At 42.5% G+C, this 19,375-nt stretch overlaps 1 protein-coding gene across 2 annotated transcripts in view; it reads right to left on the reverse strand.

The window, feature by feature from the left end:
- Nucleotides 1–19,375, reverse strand: part of STK24 (serine/threonine kinase 24) — a 128,847-nt gene that overhangs the window by 35,894 nt on the left and 73,578 nt on the right. For both annotated transcript variants that reach the window (XM_084636923.1, XM_084636924.1), the window contains 3 exons: nt 19,012–19,068; nt 12,546–12,654; nt 12,268–12,425 (listed from right to left, as the gene is read on the reverse strand). In XM_084636923.1, the coding sequence (XP_084493049.1) occupies nt 12,268–12,425; nt 12,546–12,654; nt 19,012–19,068 (324 nt within the window). The remainder of the gene's footprint in view (nt 1–12,267; nt 12,426–12,545; nt 12,655–19,011; nt 19,069–19,375) is intronic.

The raw sequence follows: 19,375 nt of genomic DNA on the forward strand, positions 1-19,375 counted from the left end.
GGGGAAGCAGCCGCAGCTGGGCCACGCCCCAATCAGGCCCCAGCTGGCCTGTATAAAAAGGCTGTGAGCCAGAGGCCTAAGGAGTCTTTCTCCAAGCTGGGAGAGAGCAGGGCCTGCCTGACATGGTACTGATGGTGGTGCAGTGCTGGGTGGGGATATAAAGGGAAGGGTAAACCCCTTAAAAATCCCTCCTGGCCAGAGAAAAAAATCCTCTCACCTGTAAAGGGTTAAGAAGCTAAAGGTAACCTCACTGGCACCTGACCAAAATGACCAATGAGGAGACAAGATACTTTCAAAAGTTGGGAGGAGGGAGAGAAACAAAGGGTCTGGTCTGTCTGTCTATATGCTGCTTTGTCGGGGATAGACCAGGAATGGAGTCTTAGAACTTTTAGTAAGTAATCTAGCTAGGTATGCGTTAAGATTATGATTTCTTTAAATGGCTGAGAAAAGAATTGTGCTGAATAGAATAACTATTTCTGTCTGTGTATCTTTTTATAACTTAACGTTTTGCCTAGAGGGGTTCTCTATGTTTTGAATCTAATTACCCTGTAAGGTATCTACCATCCTGATTTTACAGGGGGGATTTCTTTATTTCTATTTTTATTAAAAGTCTTTGTAAGAAAACTGAATGCTTTTCCATTGTTCTCAGATCCAAGGGTTTGGGTCTGTGGTCACCTATGCAAATTGGTGAGGCTTTTTATCCAACATTTCCCAGGAAAGGGGGGGTGCAAGTGTTGGGAGGATTGTTCATTGTTCTTAAGATCCAAGGGTCTGGGTCTATAGTCACCTAGGCAAATTGGTGAGGCTTTTTACTAAACCTTGTCCAGGAAGTGGGGTGCAAGGTTTTGGGAAGTATTTTGGGGGGAAAGATGTTTCCAAACAGCTCTTCCCCAGTAACCAGTATTTGTTTGGTGGTGGTAGCGGCCAATCCAAGGACAAAGGGTGGAATATTTTGTACCTTGGGGAAGTTTTGACCTAAGCTGGTAAAGATAAGCTTAGGAGGGTTTTCATGCAGGTCCCCACATCTGTACCCTAGCATTCAGAGTGGGGAAGGAACCTTGACAAGGTGAATCCCCTATTTTACCTTAGTGGAAAGTTAGGAGGCATATGCCACAAGGCGGAGCACTGTAGCATGGTTCTCTCTTAGTACAGCTTCCATCCCCCTCTCAGTAGTTGCCAGTTGCAGCACAAATGGCTGTCCCACCCAGGGATATGCTAAATCTGGAGCCTGAACCAAGGCCTGTTTTAACTGGACCATGGCTTCCTGCTGTAGAGGGCCCCAGTTTCATTGTATCCCCCTTTTTAATAATTTATGCAGCATGGTTGACTTTTTAAAAAAAAGTCCTTGTTAATTTCTCCCAACATTTTATTCATACCCAGAAAGGATTTAAGAGCAATTACATTTGTGGGAGTCTGGAGTTTAAGAATCAGCTCCACTCTTTGTTGGTCAGGGGAATGCCTCTTCTTTCCCAGAGTTACTCCAAGTTAATTTACTTGGTGGGAGCACAATTGGGCTTTTGGGGGGCTTACAAAAAATTCAAAAAGTTTAAAGTTTGGGGTTTAATGTAACACCTTGTTCAATACCTTTAGATTTTTTTTCCTCGTGTAAGTGCAACCAGGATCTTATTTACACAGGAAATTACACTATCCTTTTTAGGCATTCCGTTCTACATCTTGATTACATGGACATGACAAATAATAGGGGCACTCTTCCAGTCCATGGGGACACTGGCAAAACAACTTGAAAGGTAAAAGCAAATATGTAATAGCTGCTCTGATGTAAAGGGATAGCAAAGAAAGCATTGGCCAAATCCAAAACTGAAAACCACTGGGCCCCTCCTACAATGGAGGTCATCACCTCCTGATGCTTAGCCACTACAAAGGCCATTGGTAGTATCACCCGATTAAGGGGGCGGAAATCAACTACCAGCCTCCAAGTTCTGCCATCACTTTTAAGAACCAGCCAAAAGACAACATCATTGGGGCTTGACTGTTCCACTAAAATCTTGTGGAGGTGGATTACCAGGAGCACTGGGAGAGCTCTCGCCCAGCACTCACGTGCGATGACACTCACACTTCGGAGTGCTCCCGTGACAGCGCTTTGAAGTTTCCAGTGTAGCCATGCTCTTATTTTTCCTTTGGCTTGTACCTTAGGAGACATTTTTAAAATTTCCACCAACAGGTATTAGGGGCTCTGACTCAACTCTTGAAGCCTGTCTCCTTTCTCTTTCCTTTCTTCCCCTTTGGCCCTCGCCTTCCTTTAGAGTCTTCTTTGGGAGGGCTATTGCTTTCATGGGGTTGCTTTATGCAGAGCCACAGCTCCCCTTATGGCCATGAAAATAAATGGCAATCTTTGGACCTGATTTTTTTTTTTTGTTAATTTACTACTTTTTTAACAACTATTTTTAAGGCAGTAACTAGAATCAGTAGCAGAGTTAACATTCCTATTGCTTAGCAATCACATTTTCAAGGACAATAAAATACTTCCAGTTGTGGCATTAACCCTTAACTTATAAAACAAAACACACAAACGCAAAAGGAAAAAGCAGTGGCTAGGGTAGGGGAGAGTGAATGGGGGGTGGGTTCATGGAGAAAGAAAAAGCGGAAGAGGGAGGTAGGGTTATGGAGAAAGAAGAAGCGGAAGGGGGAGGGACAGTTGTGGAGAAAGAAGAAGCCGGGGGGGGTGTGTGTGTAAAGAACGACTTAGGAACGAAGAGAAACCTAAGCCAGGAAAAACTTTAAAATATAGCTGTCAAGGTTCCTTCCCTACTCTGAACTCTAGGGTACAGATGTGGGGACCTGCATAAAAACCTCCTAAGCTTACTTTTACCAGCTTAGGTTAAAACTTCCCCAAGGTACAAACTATTTTACCTTTTGCCCTTGGACTTACGCTGCCACCACCAAATGTTTAACCGGTTACTGGAAAGAGTTGTTTGGAGAAGTCTTTCCCCTCAAAATCCTCACCAAAACCTTTCACCCCCCTTTCTGGGGAAGATTTGATAAAAATCCTCACCAATTTGCATAGGTGACCACAGACCCCAAACCCTTGGATCTTAAGAACAATGAAAAAGCATTCACTTTCTTAAAAGAAGAATTTTAATAGAAGAAAAAGTAAAAAGAATCACCTCTGTAAAATCAGGATGGTAAATACCTTACAGGGTAATTAGATTCAAAACATAAGGTTTTACCTAGAGGGGTTCTCTAAGTTACAAAAAGACACAAAAACAGGAATATCCATTCAGCACAGCTTATTTTCTCAGCCGTTTAAAGAAATCATAATCTAACACATATCTAGCTAGATTACTTACTAAGTTCTAAGACTCCATTCCTGTTCTGTCCCCAGCAAAAGTATCACTCAGACAGACCCAGACCCTTTGTTTCTCCCCCTCCAGCTTTGAAAGTATCTGGTCTCCTCATTGGTCATTTTGGTCAGGTGCCAGCGAGGTTATCCTAGCTTCTTAACCCTTTACAGGTGAAAGGGTTTTTCCTCTGGCCAGGAGGGATTTTAAAGGTGTTTACCGTTCCCTTTATATTTATGACAACAGGAAACAACAAAAAGTGGGGCTCCGTGAGCCAAAGCATCTGGGAACGTGTATCCTTACCCCTATCCTGGATCTGAGAGGAGATTGGCCGTTGCCACCACATCTGCCAGAGTTGAGACCAGGGGTGCCAGCTATCCTTGCAGGCCATCCCAAGTCCGTGTTGTGGTTTAACAGGCTAACTGATTTCCCTGCTGCCCTGACCTGCTCAGGGGAGAAGGACCTGATCTGTACCCATTCTTCCCCTCCTTGGTTTATTGTAGAAGCTATGGGCAGGGGCTTCTGCAACTCTTCCAGTGTTTCAAGCAAAGGACCAAATGGGGACTGCTCAGAAGGGCCCAAGGGAAAAGGAAGCTCTTGGGGATCATCCCTCTCATAATCATAATAGAAAGCATACAAGTCAGGGTCCTTCTCACACCCATCCTCAGACTGTTCGTATATAGGTTTGTTTGTCAGCCTGGGATAGAATTTTGGGTTTGACCTTTGATACTCTTATATCCTTACTAATATGTGTGAACAAAGACACTGTGTGCGTTGCTTCTGTCTGGCCAGATGGGTTTGCTAGCATAATGGGAAGAGGTAAGGAATTGAGCAGTTAAAGTGTTACAGGGCATGGTGGCAATGTAATATATGAGCACACTTTTAAGATTGCCTCAAGCCCTATCTCAAGGCAAGGCCAAACAACCAGTAGTGAGGGGCAAAGGGGAATTGAGGGGGGGTAATAAAACACTAAAAGACCAAAGAAATGCCTGTCCCAAGTACAACCTCACCCCTCCCTTGGGATACAAAAGAGGTGGGAAGAAGACCCCAAACCCACAACCCCACAAAATGGAACATGACTGTAAATTATAAGGGGTGGGACTGTAGGCATGCATTTCAGGTATATTTGGGCCTGCTAAGAAGAAGGAGGTGGGAATGGGGACACAGGCAAGGCTCTGCGGTGTCAGAACTGGGAAGGGGGACCTGGGGTAAACGCTCAGCAGCGTCAGAGTGGGGAACAGAACACAGGGGAACAGACTCTGCCCGTGTGTAAAGCTAAGGACATGCTTGCTTGGAACCCCAATAAACATTGCATTGCCTGAACTTTGGACTTCTAGTCTTCTGCTTTCTGTCTGCGTTACAAGGACCATGGGAGGGGACGAAAGGAAAGCCCCCTAACACAAACTACGACTTCTCTAACCACTGCCACTATTCACTTCTGCTCTCCCAACATGGGTTTGAGAGCACAACTTTGTCTTTTACATTCCCATGATCTGCCTGGGTCTTATCCTGGGATTCCTTCAGTAAGGCTCTAACCCGGCTTCTATCAGTCTGCTTTTTTAATCCAAATACCCCCTGCTCCAATCTGTCACTCTCTCATTGTCACACACCTGCATCTACACTGCTACTATATTTGCTGTCTGAGTCAGGTTTGTTGCCCGGAGGATGTCTAACTCACTACTTTCTTTTCTATCTCAATTTTATTTTTCTTAAAGGCAGAAGTAGAAGAGTTAAACTGATTTATCTCTTTCTCTGCTACCATGGTTACCATCTGCTTACAGAGCTACAGGAACGCCCTGGGTACAGTGAAGACTCCAGGCTTCCAAAGACCATTATCATGCTCATATATATCATCAGCTTGATAATAGTGACCGTAATATAGTTAAATTTAATATCCCTGTGGCAGGAAAAACACCACAGTGGCCCAACACTCTAGCATTTAATTTCAGAAAGGGGAACGATACAAAAATGAGGTTAGTTAAACAGAAATTAAAGGGTACAGTGCCAAAAGTGAAATCTCTGCAAGCTGCATGGAAACTTTTTAAAGACACCATAATAGAGGCTTAACTTAAATGCATACCCCAAATTAAAAAACATAGTAAGAGAAGCAAAAAAGAGCCACCGTGGCTAAACAACAAAGTAAAAGAAGCAGTGAGAGGCAAAAAGGCATCCTTTAAAAAGTGGAAGTTAAATCCTACTGAGAAGAATAGAAAGGAGCATAAGCACCGGCAAATGAAGTGTAAAAATACCATTAGGAAGGCCAAAAAAGAATTTGAAGAACAGTTAGCCAAAGACTCAAAAAGTAATCAGAAGCAGGAAGCCTGCTAAACAACCAGTGGGGCTACTGGATGATCGAGGTGCTAAAGGAGCACTCAAGGACAATAAGGCCATTGCGAAGAAACTAAATGAATTCTTTGCATAGGTCTTCAAAGCTGAGGATGTGAGGGAGATTCCCAAACCTGAGCCATTCTTTTTAGGTGACAGATCTGAGGAACTGTCCCAGATTGTTCCAAAACCTCCTCTAATGATACCTCAGATTGATAAATTAAACAGCAATAAATCACCAGGATCAGATGGTATTCACCCAAGAGGTCTGAAGGCACTCAAATGCGAAATTGCAAAACTACTAACTGTAGTCTGTAACCTAACATTTAAATAAGCTTCTGTACCAGATGACTGGAGGATAGCTAATGTGACGCCAATTTTTAAAAAGGACTCCAGAGGTGATACTGGCAATTACAGGCCTGTAAGCCTGACTTCAGTACCAGGCAAATTGATTGAAACTATAATAAAGAATAATATTGTCAGACATATAGATGAACATAATTTGTTGAGGAAGAGTCAACATGGTTTTAGTAAAGGGAAATCATGCCTTACCAATCCACTAGAATTCTTTGAGGGGGTCAACAAGCATGTGGACCAAAGGGATCCAGTGGATATAGTGTACTTAGATTTTGAGAGAGCCTTTGACAAGGTCCCTCACCAAAGGCTCTTACGCAAAGTAAGCTGCCACGGGATAAGAGGGAAGGTTCTCTCATGGATTAGTAACTGGTTAAAAGATAGGCAACAAAGGGTAGGTATAAATGATCAGTTTTCAGCATGGAGAGAAGTAAATAGTGGTGTCCCCCAGGGGTCTGTCTTGGGACCAGTCCTATTCAGCATATTCATAAAGGATCTGGGAAAAGGGGGAAACTGTGAAATGGCAAAATTTGCAGATAATACAAAATTACTAAAGATAGTTAAGACCCAGGCAGACTGTGAAGAGTTACAAAAGGATCTCTCAAACCTGGGTGACTGGGCAGTGAAATGGCCGATGAAATATAATGTTGTTAATTGCAAAGTAATGCACATTGGAAAGCATAATCTCAACTATACTTATAAAATGATGGGGTCTAAATAAGCTGTTACCACTCAAGAAAGAGATCTTCTAGTCATTGTGGATAGTTCTCTGAAAATATCCACTCAATGTGCAATGGCAGTCAAAAAAGTGAACAGAATGCTGGGAATAATGAAGAAAGGGATAGATAATAGGACAGAAAATATCATGTTGCCTCTATATAAATCCTTGGTACACCCACATCTTGAATACGGTGTGCAGATGTGCTCGCCCCATCTCAAAAAAGATATATTGGAATTGGAAAAGGTTCAGAAAAGGGCAACAAAAATGATTGGGGAAGGGAACGGCTTCCATATGAGGAGAGATTAATAAGACTGGGACTTTTCCAAGACTGGGCTTGGAAAAGAGACTGCTAAGGGGAGATATGATTGAGGGCTATAAAATCATGACTGGTGTAGAGAATAGATAAGGAAGTGTTGTTTACTTCTCATAATACAAGAACTAGGGGTCACCAAATGAAAATTAATAGGCAGCAGGTTTAAAACAAATAAAAGGAAGTATTTCTTCACACAACGCAGTGTCAACCTGTGGAACTCCTTGCCAGAGGATGTTGTGAAGGCCAAGGCCAAGACCATAACAGGGTTAAAAAAAGAACTAGATATGTTCATGGAGGATAGGTCCATCAATGGCTATTAGCCAGAATGGGCAGGAATGGTGTCCCTAGCCTCTGTTTGCCAGAAGCCGGGAATGAGCAACGGGATGGATCATTTGATGATTACCTGTTCTGTTTATTCCCTCTGGGGCACCTTGCACTGGCCACTGTCGGAAGACAGGATACTGCGCTAAATGGACCTTTGGTCTGACCCAATAGGGCCGTTCTTATGTTCTTATCAGTCAAGCTGTTTCCCAAAACCATGCCCAATGGTTCTTTCTTTCCAGATGTTCCCTTTCCTTCTGACATAATTTCTCACTCGACCAGGTCACCAGCCTCAACCCTGAGTCCCAGTAACGAAATTTATAAGTAAATTGACTTGTGGACTAGGACATGGGGAAATTACAGGCTTCTACCCTGCCACGCCATCCTCCCTTCTTGCACAGCAAATCGTTTATACCAGTTGTCCTCGCCTCTCCACGTCTCCTGGCAACTGGCTCACTAAATCTGTTACCATGCGGTGTTAGGAACAAATCAATGGGGACATAGCTCCTGTGTCTGATAAATGATTGGTATAAACAAGAGTGCTTTTACCTAAAACTACTTTTTAATGGGGTTTCAAGCAGGACACACACACACACACACTGTCGAAGTAAGTTCAGTGCATCCCAAACATTTATATTTACCCAAAGTTTGAAATGGTTTTGAGGAATCAGCAACCAGTCTTCTGTCCAGGGGCCCTCCTTCTGTCCAGTTGCTGAGGAGTTTAGGTGCCAGAATCTTACTGAAAGAAAAGCTTTCTCTGACTGCTCCAAAGTTTATTATTTGCCTAATTTTTTATAGTTAACTTAAGCAAAGCACATAACTCATAGTGACTCTTAGTGGGTCACCAATTTTCCTAATTTTAGCGAACTACTAATTTTTTATTAAAACATTTTTAGTATTTTTAGTTATAACAACAATAAAACTTATATATTAGGGACACTTAACCAAGGTTGACTGTCCAAACATTCCTTTTATTTTTATGGTATATTAATTTTTTTGTTTAATGTATTTCATTCTAATTAGCAAAACTCCAAACAAGGAGCTTTTAACCTTGCCTTTCAGAACCTAAAATTATCTCTAGCTATGTAGTATTTGGTTTTCAGCTAGCAATAGCTAAACACAGAAAAATGATTAACTGCAGTAATATCGCATTCTGGGATACATACAGTAATGTCAAATTCTGAGGTTACACATTGACCTGGATAGGAAAGCCTGACAGGCTAGGTGGACAGTCCGTAGCTCCCTGATGTTGATATATAGAGACTGGTCCTTTGAGAACCATAAACTCTGAGTTTGGAGGGGACCCAGATGAGCCTCCCACTCCAGGGCAGATGCATCCATCACCAATATCAGCAAAGGTTTAGGGCGAACAAAGGGAATGCCTGCACATACACTGACTGGGTCTGTCCACCAATCTAGAGAATACTTAAGAGGGCACATTCAGGACTGAGTTCACATGGTGACAACTTGGCAAAAAAACCAGAAGACAGTCAACTTTAAAGATTCCTCAGATGCATTCTCGCATACCTATGAATATGCAAAAAGCCATACGCCCCCAGAGCCTAATGCAGTTTTGAGCTCTTGTGACTGGGTGAGCCTTGAGATCTGCAACAAGAGATCAAATTGTTTGGAACTTTGTGTCTAGAAGGAAAGCTCTTGAATAGAATCCAGTACTGCTCCTATAAAATCTGTCTTCTAAACTGGACAAAAGAGATTTCTATAAATTGATCAGTAGACCCAGAGCTTCAAACGTTGACTGGATGAGAGAGACACTGAACAATAACTGAGTCCTTGACCAGCTTCTTACACTAGCCAGTCATCCAGATAAAGATAAACTTGAACTCAGCCTCCTCAAGAAAGCAGCGATCACTGTCATACGGTGAAAACCCGAGAAGTTGCTGACAGGCCAAAGGGCAGCATGGTGAAGGGCTAATGAGAGTGCTTCACTACAAATCTGAGATACATTCTGTGACCTTGATAAATTGCCACACGAAAATAGACATCTTTTAAGTTGAGGGCAGCATTCCAACCTCCAGGATCCAAAGAGGGAATAATGGAAACCAGGGTGATCATGCAAAACTTTTATCTTTGTGAGATATCTGTTCAGCTGGCACAGATCTAAAATTGGTCAAGACCTCCCTTTGCTTTTGGGATTAGGAAATAATAGTAATAAACCTCTTCCCTCTTGAGACAGTGCAGAATGTCCTCTATGGTTCCTACACAAAGGAGAGAATGAAGCTCCTGGGGGAGAAGTTCCTTGTGAGAGTGGTCCCTGAAGAGGAACAGGCAGGGAAGGGCAGAAACAAACTGAAGGGTATATCCCACTTCCACAGTGCTTAAGACCCATCGGTCTGAAGTAATCCAGGACTATGCACTGAGGAAGTGGGAAAGATGGCTTACAAACATGAGGGAGACGGAATCTGGCATCCTGGAAAGTGGGGTGATGTCCTCAACCAAGTTATCAAAATATCTGTTTAGCACCACCTGGCTGTTTAGATGGAGCAGGCGTTGATGCAGATGCAGAAGGAGGAAGTGGTTTATTATAACCTCTACTTTTCTTTCTTTGCAGGTCCTAACAAGGAGCAGGGGCAGAGTAACAGTGGGTCTGCTGCAGGTAAAAATGTTTCCTAGACAGGGCTGGAATATACAACCCCAAAGACTTTAAAGTTGCCCTACAATCCTTCACCCATGGAGCTTGGAGTCTGTTTCCACCAAAAAAATGAATACTCTACAAAAGGCAGGTCTTGTATTGTTTGTTGGACCTCTTGTGCAAGCCCCAGGGCCTGCAGCCAAGAGCTCTTGTGCATGGAAACTGCAGAGGCCATGATGATCCTAGGAGCTGAATCTGCTGCATCTAGTCTAGCCTAGAGGGAAGTTCTCGCTCCAGATTTCCACTCATCATATAAAGAGGAGAACTCTACTCTAGCATCCTCCAGCAATATGTCCCTAAACTTTAACATGGACTTGCAAACATTATAATCATAACATCCCAAAAGAGCCTGTTGGCTGGCAATTCTGAGTTGTAACCCCACATTAGAATAAACTTTTCTACCAAATAAATCTAGCTTCTCAGATCTTTGATTTGGGGGTTCGCCCTGGAACTCCCTTTCATTCGCTGCTAACAGCAAAGGAGGGCGTGAGATGCCTCCTAAGGAAACTGCCTCATCAGGAAAAGAAGAGGATGAAGCCAGCCTAGGCTGAGGCTATTCCTCCTCTGCTAGCTGTCAAGCAGGGCCCTCCTGAACCATCTTTTCCTGCTCAGAAATGGGCCTGGTACCAGGGTCAGGAACAGGTGGTACCTAGAAAGTAGACTTCCCATGCTTCTCTGAGGTCACAGAGCAGGAACACCTCATGTATGACCTAGAAATCAGGGGGGATCCTCATGGGTTCCAACAGGGCCACTGGACCAATAGCAGAGGCAGCTCTACCGATTTTGCTGCCCCAAGCAGTCACCACCGAATTGCCACTGCCACAACAGCGGCAGAAGTGCCACCGAATTGCTGCTTCCCCCGCCCCCACAAACGCAGTGGAGGTGCCGCCCAAAAGCTGCCGCAGCGGGAAGAGCGGTGGAGCTGCCGCCAAACTGCCACTGAGGGACACGGACTGCCACCCCGTTCTGAATGCCGCCCCAAGCACCGGCCTGGAAAGCTGGTGCCTGGAGCTGGCCCTGACCAGTAGGAAGACCCAGTGACTCCCTGACCACATGCCTGATCCTCTTCCAGCTGGAGGATTTCAAAGAAACCTAGGGAAGTAACACCTAAGTGGGGAGTAGTGTGACTGGCTCCAAGGCTGGGAAATGTAAGAGCCAATCTTCAAATCAGAGGAGTACAAACCACCTTCTGCTGATCAACGGGGAGCTGCTCCTGATGGTGCCAGAAACTAGTGCCCAGTCAGTGAAGAGTGGAGAGCAGCCAACGCTGCAGGCATCCCATTCAACAGTACCAACAGGCGTGAAGTTTGAGACACTGGAGATTGTTGCAGTACCAACTACTGCACCAACAATACTGGTGACCCTCTGGGATCATCCCATTCAACTGTACCTGGGGCGTGATCTCCTGCAGTGCCAGGGACACCATCACAGATAGGCTCCGCAGATCTCTGCCACAAACACCTCTGATGCGGTGGATGCCAAGATGGTCTCGGGTCACTGTGGTACTGTGGTCAAGTCCAGGTGCCTCTTCAGGACCTGGACTTGACATTATTTGCCTCAGGGCTGGAGTCAACATTGGTGATTTTGGAGCTACCAGAGAAGAGTGCTTGGATTTTGGCTGCACTCTACTCTCATCCCTCTGCTTAGAGAATTTTGATGCCAGAGACCTTCCTCTCCCAGTTGTCTGTTTAGAGGTCTTACGCCTCTTTTTAGATACTGGAGAGGGTGAGCAGTGCCAGGAAGGGTAAATGAAAATAAAGGAGTATATTTGCACAGATAAAATGTATATCTGTATTTGGCACAACATTTATTAGACTAGTTTTCAAGACCACTGCCTTATATCCAAAGTCTGTTTCCCAATATGGTAAAGAAATACATAGTTCAACACATGTTACATTTGCTTTATGTAGAAGGTCTGGAGTGTGATCAGCACTTTCTACAGACATCTGTCTACACAGAATTTTCAAATCTGTGTCCGAATAGTGTGGTAACTCAAAAGCACAGCTGAAATCAGTTTAAATGCAACTATGTATTATAACCTGAAAAAAAATGTTTACAATTAAGTTAAAGTCACTGGAGTAGTTCTGAGGGAAAAAAGGAAAAATAAAAGACTCTAAGTGCATGAGCAACAGCAGTAATACAGGAAGTGGCTCAGGTGAGCCTCAGACTGCAACCATGTAATTCACAGCCTGCACAAAGCATTTAGTTTATCTAATAAATAAAATTGGAAGAGAAGGGGCTCTGGGTAATTCCCTAGAAATAGAAAAGTCTATTCTAATCTTACCTTTGAGTCATATGCTGACTGTTTTATTACTTCAGGTGCCATCCAGAATGGAGTTCCCACAAAAGTATTTCTCTTTATCTGTGTATCTGTTAGTTGTCCTGCTACTCCGAAGTCTGCTAATTTTACCTCTCCTTGTTCAGATAGCAAAACATTGGCAGCTAGCAAAGAAAAAAAGGCAGTTTAAAAGTTTACATTTTTGATGTTTCAAAGGTTTTCCTTATCTCTACTGTTTGAACATTTAACCAAAACTATTTTAAAAAAATGATTAAATAACTTACCCTTAATATCTCTATGGATTTTCTTTTCTGAATGCAAGTAATCGAGTCCTTTAAGTATCTCTCTTAATATTGTAGCAATCTGGATTTCATCGAGACAGCCAGGCTCTAACTAGGAGAAACACGCAAAAAATATTTGTAAATACCTGTAAACTACAAATGAGATGACACAGAAACAGTAGGAAAAAATAAACAGTAGGAAAAAATGCCATATGTGCTTGTGAATAAGTAAAAGTAGTTAACAATGTTTTATGTTTTATTGCTTTTGATGCTAATTTTCTCTCTCCTTCATTCATAGTGTAATCACCTGCTCCTTCTTCTCTCCCTCTCCTTCTCCCCCTGCCCCTGTTGTGCATAAATCTGCTCACCCAGGGGAAAGAGTTACCTGCATTCTAATAAATTGAGATGTTCAAGTGTTCAATTCCTAGTCACAACAGCAGGTGGCAATTTTCAAGTTTTGCTACTTCCTTTTTGCTGTCCAACCCCCACTACCGGACCAAATATGGGTGTATGGCATGAGGATTTAACAGGGATAAGAAATAGAGGACAGCCTGGCAACACAGAGCTGACTAGGAGATAAGGTATGAGAGCAATGAAAATGAGATCAGCAGAGCACTAGGTGAGCAGCAGGGCAAACTGGGGCCAAGCTGGTAAGGAAGAGCGTGTCCATCGAGCCCAAACTACCTGGGGATCCAAGCCAGAGTGGGAGACCTAGACACAAGAGGAAACCAGGCTTGGCAGGAGATTTGACCACACTGGAGACAGCCTGGTGCCTTATTATACATCAGAGTGAGAAAAGGGAAGGGAAGAGGGGACAAAAATTTAGGACAGTATGGTGGTGGTGACCAGGAAGATATTTGTCATTCAGGCTGTCAGTCTACTTCCCATCTTAAAAATAGGGATGTAAAAGTTTAACCAGCTAACTGATGAGCCCAGTCTTATTGGTTTCAGTTAATGACTAAAACTCATCTGCCCCCCATGCTTGGGGTCCTGGCTGCTGGCCCCACACCTGGGATCCTGGTGGCCGGGATCCCACACCCAGGGTAGGAACCCAGGTGCGGGGAGGCAGCGGAGCCCCATGTAAAACGTGGGAGTCCTCCCCCACACACCACCCCTAGTTCCCCGCCTTTGTGAACTCCTTAATGGTTAACCATTTAACCGATAGAATTTTAATCGGTTAAATGGTTACTATTTTTAAACCAAAAAGAAAAGGAGGACTTGTGGCACCTTAGAGACTAACCAATTTATTAGAGCATAAGCTTTCGTGAGCTACAGCTCACTTCCTCAGATGCATCTGAGGAAGTGAGCTGTAGCTCACGAAAGCTTATGCTCTAATAAATTGGTTAGTCTCTAAGGTGCCACAAGTCCTCCTTTTCTTTTTGCGAATACAGACTAACACGGCTGCTACTCTGAAACCTATTTTTAAACCCTAATTACATCCCCACTTAAAAAAACAAAAACAAAAAAATCCCAAATGAAATTAGAAATTTGGAATGATTTCATATGTTCATTGTAAAACAAATAAAAAACCTTAAAACGCACAAAAACCGTGTATGTGAGAGGATTCTTTTCCCCCCTTTTACACTTTCAGTGGTCTACAGACACAGTATTACCTTATAGCATGCATGCAGTGGGTTTTTCAAGTCATATATAAAACAACAAATAGTAAGTGTAAATGAAAGAAGAGCTACCCATTGCTCCCTTATGCAACCTCCCCTCAAATTTTTCACTGACACATTTTGCTTTCATCTACATTATTTGCAGTTAGTAAAAAACCAACATTTTTGTGGCAAAATATCACTGCCCAACTGCCATAATATAAAGGGAAGGGTCACCACCTTTCTATATTCATAAAATCCCTCCTGGCCAGAGGCAAAATCCTTTCACCTGTAAAGGGTTAAGAAGCTAAGGTAACCTCGCTGGCACCTGACCCAAAATGACCAATGAGGGAACAAGATACTTTCAAATCTGGAGCAGGGGGAAAGTTTTTGTCTGTCTGTGTGATACCTTTGTCGGGAACAGATCAAGGATGCAAACCTTCCAACTCCTGTAAAGTTAGTAAGTAATCTAGCTAGAAAATGAGTTAGATTTTCTTTTGTTTAATGGCTTGTAAAATTTGCTGTGCTGGAGGGAATGTGTATTTCTGGTTTTGTGTCTTTTTGTAACTTAAGGTTTTGCCTAGAGGGATTCTCTACGTTTTGAATCAGATTACCCTGTAAAGTATTTACCATCCTGATTTTACAGAGGTGATTCTTTTACTTTTTCTTCTATTAAAATTCTTCTTTTAAGAAAGTGAACGCTTTTTCATTGTTCTTAAGATCCAAGGGTTTGGGTCTGTGTTCATCTGTACCAATTGGTGAGGATATTATTATCAAGCCTTCCCCGGGAAAGGGGGTATAGGGCTTGGGGGGATATTTTGGGGGAAGACATCTCCAAGTGGGCTCTTTCCCTGTTCTTTTTTTAAATCACTTGGTGGTGGCAGCATACTGTTCAAGGACAAGGCAAAGTTTGTACCTTGGGGAAGGTTTTAACCTAAGCTGGTAAGAATAAGCTTAGAGGGTCTTTCATGCAGGTCCCCACATCTGTACCCTACAGTTCAGAGTGGGGAAGGAATCTTGACACCAACCAGCTCTAATATTTCTAAACTGCATTTTTAAAATATCCATATTTGTAGCAGTAAACATGCAACAACCTGCAGTTTTCAAAAAGCTTTGCTTTCCCTGTTGAATGTTCAAGTAAAATGCCAAATTGGGTCTATCAATATCAAGAACAAAATTTCGCTAAGTTCAAAGAATTCATAGAAACATATGGCTAGAGGGGACCTCTTGAGGTCATCTATACCATCCTCCCCTATGCTGAGGCAAGGGATACCTAAACCATCCCTGACAGGTATTCTTCCAACCTACAACCTTGCTTGGCAACTTATTCCAATACTTAATTATCCTTATACTTAGAAAGTTGTTTCTAGTATCTAAGCTAAACTTCCCTTGCTGCAGATTAAGTTGATTACTTCTTGTCCTACCTTCAGTGGACATGGAAAACTAATTTGTACTCATGAATGAGATAGATGTATTGAATTAATGAAACTTGAAATGCTAATAAAAATAAGGCTAAAGTCAAAAATGTATTTTATTCATTTGTCAATTGCAGTTTACTTTTAAGTATTTATGATACCTTTAAATGCACTACTAAATGTACTTTAGTATATATTACATAATTACATTTGAGTAATACAAGATATCATAACAGCATCAGATATTACAATTTTAGAAAATAAGACTGGGCATACTGGGTCAGACCAATGGTCCATTTAGCCCAGTATCCTGTCTTCCGACAGTGGCCAACGCCAGGTGTTTCAAAGGGAATGAACAGAACAGGCAATCATCGAGTGATCCATCCAGGCGTCCACAGCTTCTGGCAAACAAAGGCTAGGGACACTCAGGGCATGGTGTTGCGTCCCTGCCCATCCCAGTTAATAGCTATTGATGGACCTATCCTCCATGAATTTACCTACTACTTTTTTTAACCTTGTTATAATTTTGGCCTTCACAACATCCTGTGGCAGCAAGTTCCAAAGACTGAGTGTGTCTTATTGAAGAAGTACTTCCTTTTGTTTGTTTTAAATCCACTGCCTATTAATTTCATTGGGTGACCCATAGCTCTTGTTTTATGTGAAGGAGTAGATAACATTTCCTTATTCACTTTCTCTATACCAGTCAAGATCTTATAGATCCCCTATCATATCTCCCTTAATCGTCTCTTTTCCAAGGTGAACAGTCCCAGTCTTTTTAACCTCTCCTCATATGGAGGCTGTTCCATACTCCTAATCATTTTATTGCCCTTTTCTGTACCTTTTCCAATTCCAATATATCTTTTTTTGAGAGAGGGCAATCAGATCTGAATGTAGTATTCAAGATGTGGGCATACTTTGCATTGATATAGAGGCATTATGATATTGTTTGTTTTATGATCTATCCCTTTAGTAATTGTTCCTAACATTGTTAGCTTTTTTGACTGCTGCTGCACAGTGAACAGATGTTTTCAGAGAACTATCCACAATGACTCCAAGATCTCTGTCTTAAGTGATAACAGCTAATTTAGAAACTATCATTTTGCCTTTATAGCTGGGATTAGGGTTTCTAATGTTCATTACTTTGCATTTATCAATATTGAATTTCATCTGCTACTTTGTTGCCCAGTCAGCCAGTTTTAGGAGATCCCTTTGTAACTCTTCACAGTCAGCTTTGGACTTAACTTTCATGGAGGAAAGGACCATCAATGTCTATTAGCGAGAATGGGCACAGATGGTGTCCCTAGCCTCTGTTTGCCAGAAGCTGGGAATGGGGGACAGGGGATGGATCACTTGATGATGAAAACACTGTTTTGTTCATTCCCTCTGGGGCACCTGGCATTGTCCACTGTCGGAAGACAGGATACTGGGCTAGATGGACCTTTGGTCTGACCCACTATGGTTGTTCTTATGTTCTTGAGTAATTTAGTATTGTCTGCAAACTTTACCACCTCACTGCCTAACGCCTTTTCCAGATTTTTATGAACAGCACTGGTCCCAGTACAGATCCCTGGAGGACCAAGCTATTTACCTCTCTCTGCTGTGAAAACTGACCATTTATTCCTACCCTGTTTCCTATCTTTTAAACAGTTACTTATCCATGAGAGAACCTTTCCTCTTATTCCATGACTGCCTACTTTGCTTAAGAGCCTTTGGTGAGGGACCTTGTCAAAGGCTTTCTGAAAGTCCAAGTACACTAAATCCACTGGATCACCCTTGTGCACATGTTCGTTGACCACGTCAAGGAATCATAGAAGATTTGGGTCGGAAGAGACCTCAGGAGGTCATCTCGTCCAATCCCCTGCTGAAAGCAGGACCAACACCAACTAAAGCATCCCAGCCAGGGCTTTGTCAAGATGGGCCTTAAAAATCTCCACCACCTCCCTAGACAACCCATTCCAGTGCTTCACCACCCTCCTAGTGAAATAGCGTTTCCTAATATCCAACCTAGACTTCCCCCACAGCAACCTGAGACCATTGCTCCTTGTTCTGAGAACAGCCGAACTCCATTCGCTTTGGACCTCCCCCCTTCAGGCAGTTGAAAGCTGCTATCAAATCCCCTCTCACTTTTCTCTTCTGCAGACTAAATAAGCCCAGTTCCCTCAGCCTCTCCTTGTAAGTCATGTGCCCCAGCCCCCTAATCATTTTTGTTGCCCTCCGCTGGACTCTCTCCAATTTGTCCACATCCTTTCTGTAGTGAGGGCCCGAAAACTGTACGCAATACTCCAGATGTGGCCTCACCAGTGCCCAATAGAGGGGAATAATCACTTCCCTCAATCTGCTGGCAATGTTCCTACTAATGCAGCCCGATATGCCATTAGCCTTCTTGGCAACAAGGGCACGCTGTTGACTCATATCCAGCTTCTCGTCCACTGTAATCCCCAGGTCCTTTTCTGCAGAACTGCCGCTTAGCCAGTCGGTCCCCAGCCTGTAGGAGTGCATGGGATTCTTCCGTCCCAAGTGCAGGACTTTGCACTTGTCCTTGCTGAACCTCATCAGATTTCTTTTAGCTCAATCCTCCAATTTGTCTAGGTCACTCTGGACTCTATCCCTACCCTCCAGCATATCTACCTCTGCCCCCAGTTTAGTGTCACGAACTTGCTAACAGTGCAATCCACCCCAACATCCAGCTCATTAAGGCATCATTAAGGAATTCTAATAGATTGCTGAAGCATGATTTCCCTTTACAAAAGCCAGGTTGTGATTCTTTGCTGCAGGGAGAACCAATTTTTGTATGGACTAGATAAAAAGCATGTCGTTCTGTGAAGTGTTTTATAGCAAGGTTCTATTGTATTTAATCACAGAAAATATACACATCTAACACCCACAATGCAAGATTGTTTCAAAGGACATATCTACCAACACTGCAAGGGAAGAGGGAAATTACATCACTACGTCCATTCAATGAGACTACAGACAGGGTGCTTTGTTTTTTAAAAAATGTGTACACTAAGAAACAAATGTACGAGTACCATGAAGAGCCAGCAGACAGTAACAACCTTCAGTCATTAATATTCTAGGGTTGGCTGAAGGTCAGAGTTTTGAGATGAAAGTTTTCATATCTCATTACTAACATCCTGAGTTACCTAGCCTTTTTGCACATGAGGTCATTTCATGGAAAATGTATTTTAATTCATATATGAACACAAACATTTTCTTCTAACTACTGGGAATTAATGCATGAAAACAGGGCTTTTGTTTCTTAATACATCTGGTTATGCTGCTTTATTTCTCTACTGAAGCAATAATCCTGTGTTTGACAGCACAACTGCTATAGCAATAATGATGTCCCACTAGGATTTCAGGTGAATTATAAACAGCAGAAATATTCAAGAAATGCATTAATGAAATTTTAACTAAGTTTACTAAATTAATGTAGTTCATAACTAGTTTACTTACTAGATCAAGAGCAGAGCCTCCACCAAGGTATTCCATTATTATCCATAATTTTGTATCCTGCAAAAACAGAACAGATTAAATTAGTAGCTTCACACTTTAGTTTCTTTCATGATTTGCTTCACACATTTTGCTGCAAAATGAATTCTGTAGCATTATTACAGTAAAGATGTAATGGCACAGAATTTCACTCAACTATAATCTGTCATGGCAGAAAAATACTGCCTCTGCTCCACATTTTTATTTATTTGATGATAACATACACTGACTTCATTCCATTTTATTCATTTTTTTCCATCTTAGATTTTACATCCTTATTTCCATACACTGTCTTGTCCTATATCTTCTAGGAACATAGGAACTACCA

The sequence above is a fragment of the Lepidochelys olivacea genome (assembly GCF_965140295.1).
Source record: "Lepidochelys olivacea isolate rLepOli2 genome assembly, chromosome: 1".
In the NCBI taxonomy this organism is placed as follows: Eukaryota; Metazoa; Chordata; order Testudines; family Cheloniidae; genus Lepidochelys; species Lepidochelys olivacea.